Source organism: Lygodium microphyllum, chromosome 30 (assembly GCF_053477565.2).
Source record: "Lygodium microphyllum isolate KBCC chromosome 30, Lygodium_microphyllum_v1.1.10, whole genome shotgun sequence".
Taxonomy (NCBI): Eukaryota; Viridiplantae; Streptophyta; class Polypodiopsida; order Schizaeales; family Lygodiaceae; genus Lygodium; species Lygodium microphyllum.
In genome coordinates this window covers 4,958,652-4,963,116 of record NC_141164.1, presented here as the reverse complement: position 1 = coordinate 4,963,116, position 4,465 = coordinate 4,958,652, and the positions used below count along the sequence as shown (strand labels likewise).

The 4,465-nt window shown below is 46.8% G+C and overlaps 1 protein-coding gene across 1 annotated transcript; it reads right to left on the bottom strand.

Annotated features, from left to right (window-relative positions):
* Positions 1-1,452: 1,452 nt before the first annotated feature.
* LOC148009508 (uncharacterized) lies at positions 1,453-3,421 on the bottom strand. The gene has a single exon (XM_087672764.1). It carries the CDS (start codon positions 3,266-3,268, stop codon positions 1,769-1,771), a length of 1,500 nt encoding a protein of 499 aa, XP_087528890.1. The 5' UTR covers positions 3,269-3,421; the 3' UTR covers positions 1,453-1,768.
* Positions 3,422-4,465: the final 1,044 nt, after the last annotated feature.

Genomic DNA, 4,465 nt, shown 5'->3' with positions numbered 1-4,465 from the left:
CTAGAGCAAATGTTCATGATCTCCTATGACGATCAAGTCATCTACATATGAAGCCACCACTAGCTTGTCAGCTTGCATGAACACATACCAGTGAGCATTAGATTACTTCTAGTAAACTTAATTCTTTTGAAAAATATATCTATCATTTGATATCGTGTCCTTATACAAAGGCTTTCTAAGTCTACAAACCTTGTTTTTTGAGCAAGCACCTCAAATCCTAGTGGTTGGGCTATGTATGTCAACTAACAAGGCCATACTAATAGTGCATTTAAAAGCTCTTCTTTGATCCTCTATCTTCTTCAACTTTTGAATTCCATCAATACTTGGCTCTTCCTCAACCTACAAGAGCTAGATTCTTCTTATCAAAGAGCTACTTACCCCAGTTATGAAGTAAGCGAACTCCCTTGCAGCACTAAAGTAGGCTATCATGATTGAGGAACTTTATCATTTGAGAGCTCCTCCTCCTCCTCCTTTGCAAAAACTTTAGTATTTGGTGTAAGCACAAGATGGGTTACTTCTTTAATCAATGATAATAGAGAGAACCCTTTCTCCTTCATTAGAGTGACTGCTCTACAAACATCACATAGTGATTGGCACTTAACCTGCTTAGCCTCATAGTCATATAATTGGTAAGCTTTAGATTCTTGGTTGTATCAAAAAAAGATACATTTCTTGCTCTTGGCTCATAGTTTGGTTCTTTTCTTATTTAGAACTTGAATATACCACCCATATCCAAACGTTTTGAAATGTGCAAAATAGGGCTTTTCACCAAAGTATGCCTCTTAAGGTGCTTTTTCTTTCAACACCTCACTATAGCTAGTTAAGGATCTATACTATAGTATTGATTGCTTCATCCCAAAAAAAACTTGGTAATCCTTTCACCTTTAGCATATAGCATCCCATCTGCACGTGATAGTCTATTTACATAGCTCCATGATGCCATTTTGTTGAGGTGTATGGGATGTTATGAGTTGTTACTTGATGCAATTCTCTTTCAAGTAGTTAAAACCCTTAGTAGAAGTGAACTCTCCTCCACAATCACTAATAAACATTTTCTTGTGGCTTTCATTCTCCATTGCCTGAATTTACCGAAACTTATTATGGCCAATGGGATGGGCCCACATTGGGGCTCCTCGAATTAGTGATCTATTATTGAATGGCTTCCCATACACATGTTGTGACAATACACTGAGCAACCCACTCTTTTGATAAGAAGTGTGGTTGTTAAGGAGTTTAGCTTCATGATAAGCAGGTTATCCCTTTACATGTGTTGGTGCACTTGCAATCAAGAGAGCATGTAAGGGCTCTTAGACAAACTATGACGAGAATACATTTTCATCAAATTTGACAAGCTACATTGTGAAACTATCAAACTCTACTAGCTAGTGTCAAATTCTAACAAGCTATTAGTTCAGAATATGTGCGTGTCAAGCATTATTGAGTTGTCAAATGTGGACACAATTAGGTAGGTTAGATTAAATGTTTGGAGTTGGAGGTGAATGGTGCTTAAGCTCACCGAACATCAGTGTTGTTATATGCTAGTAAATTGAAACTATATAGATCAAATGTGTGTTTCTCAATGGTTGATGACACTATGATACCTACCCAACTCTCACCACCATAGATTTCGATCATGATAAATTTAGCTTGGTGTTGAACATCTAGCTTAGTCAAGTCTCACACTAGTAGATTGAAGCTTGACAAATCAAAATGTGTATTCAATGTTCGATGATACCATGCCACCCGATTAGGATCATGGTAAAGCTTGTTAGTCATCACCTAGCCACTTGGGGAAGGCTCCCATAAACCTGGCCTCTTGAGCCTCCATGGTGGAGGTTAACAAGGCATGGTCATCCTTGAACCGTTGCAGGTAAATTTGCAAGCAATGGCGTTGGCGGGCGAGGAGCTCGCGTCTGGTCATGGCCCTGAGGGCGGGCAGGATTATGTGCATCTGGGAAGAGGGGAACTCGAGGACGCAGGCGTGCCACGACACAAGCCCCTCGAAGGGCTTGACGTAGTTGTCTGTTATCAGGACAGGTATGGCGCCTGCACTGAGGACCTCTGCAAACCTGTAGGAGCAGGGCTGCCTCCCCGCAGGTGCCAGGCCGAACGTCGTGTTCATTAGATCCTCGAAGCCATAGCTGTCGTACACCGCCTCGTCCCGCTCGCACTCCGCCGCCGCCCCTGCATCCGCCGCACGCACGGGGTCATTTGCCCTATGCCTGCACGATGTGGCCACCACTATGTCTTCCCCGTTGTGCATCCCCCTGAAGGATCCATGGCTCCTCAGCATCCCGTCCCCTGTGAGATACCTCAGGCCCCTGAATGTTGCCACATATTTCCTCTGCTGCGGCTTGAGGCTCTGCAGTTCATCGAAGCGCCGCGCCGGCGGCAACGGTATGCTCACATCGAATCCTGGCCTCACCATGCTCTGATGCATGACAGTGGCCATGGTGGAAGCATACCCTATGCTCTCTGGGTTGGGCCCTTTGGCCAGCCACTTGTCTGCAAAGCTTATGAGCACATGATTGAGCCCCCCATTCCAATAGGGCAGCTCACTCGGATGCATGTCAGATCTGTAGATCCCCGGTGTGTCCAGGAACACAAAGAAGAGGCATGCCTCGTCTGGGTCGTCTGTGTGCCACTTGCTTCCAATCATCCCAGTGAAGAACCTGTCAGGAGGAGCTGGCTCTGCGTATGTATAGACGTGCAGGTGGGTTGAATTGTCGCATCTGGAGTAGTTGAAGCAAGCATCCATGGTGCAGCGAGGGAACCTTGCAGGGTAATGCCAGCTCTTGTCTTTGGCATACCATGGTTCTTCAATCATAGTTACCACCTCCACTTGTTCCTTTTGCTGATCAGGGCAAGGTTGGGGTAGGGTCAGCTTCTCCTGTACTTTTAGGGTAGTACAGTTGGTGGTGTTGTTGGAGGTGGAGCTCACGGATGGGCACCTACAATCAATGGCATTTTGGGATGTGGGAGCATGGAGGAGCTCTAGCAGTTCGAAGGAGCAAGTGCAGAGGCCCGCTTGCATACTGACAACAGGAGAGACATTGGTGCTAGTGGAACTGGAAGGTAAGGAGAGCATACTATAGAGGAAAGATGAGAAAGAGGGGGAGGAAGAAGTGTGATGAGAAGAAGAAGATGGGGAGGCAATGAAGGGGCTGACAAAGAAGACAAGCAAGCCAGCTTGTATGGCGAATATGAGGATGCCCATGAACAGGCAAATGCATGGCAACACAAGGCAGCATCCCCCCTTCTTCCACATTCTCAGTGTGCCCGACAGATCCTCTCTCTCTCTCACACACACACACACTCTCTCTCCTGCCACTGAAAGTTGAATGGGCAGTGATTATAATCGTTGAATCTTTCACAGAAAGTTTCTAGTGAAATTGATAGAAGCGTGTCTATTTATGCACTCCTTAATAATTCTCAAAGCTAAGCTTGAAAGGTGTGTGATCAAATGATCGGCCAATGGCAAGATGGAAGCTTCACTTCTTTTTAGGGCTGTGAGGTGAGTATGGGCGTGGAATTGACCGAGGCGCAAAGAACGCACCAGCGTTTTGGGACAAGAACCAAACGATGTGCATAGGCCGAGCTAAAACCTACCTACAGGAAGCTTGAAAGTTGATCCGATATCGAAGCAAGGAACGAAAGGCGCGGGGAAAAAGAAACGCTAGCTTCAGCGTACATCTCAACCTTCCTTCCCCCCCCCCCCCCCCCCTCTCTTGTGTGCATGCACGCGTGCTACCCGTTGCTGGAAGCCTCATATCCAATGGAGACGATGAAGAGGACTCAGCCTCCAATGGGTCTGCGAAAACGATAAACCATGGATAGGTAGCCATTTTCAGCGCACATGGCGAGCTCTGCTGGCTGTGCAAATCGCGCTTTCCTACCCACCACCAACAGGTCCCGTCATTCCCTCCCCCCCCCCCCCAACTGGCAAACCATGCAGTCTGTTACAACTACGGCTTCCATGCTTCAACACAGTTGAAAATTTGCATGGAGCGTGCAGCTCAGCTCAACCATCCCACCGAATATTCTCCAGCTTTGCATCAGCTTATCACGACCACAACGAACCCTTTGAGTCTCATGTGCGCGGCATCTCGTAAATCGCTTGCCAATACACAAATTTGGAAATTCAACGCAGGCACACCTTGAGTTTAAGAAGTGGAAAGTCCCACTCCCAAATGGCACAACGAGTAGCCTTGTGTGTGTGTGTGTGTGTGTGTGTGTGTGTGTGTGTGTGTGTTTGTGTTTTCACCTCCTCCCCCTTCTCTCCTCCTCTCTCCCCGTCCCCCCTTCCCTCAGCACTATCTCCCACGAGGAGTTGGGAACAACGGCTGTCGTTGACCCCATCCTCATGACCACATCACGGACGTCGATCCACACTTAAGTAAACCCATCGTAAATTCGTGAACCCGCTCACAATTTTAAACCCGTCTAGGCAAAAAAGTGTTCGTCG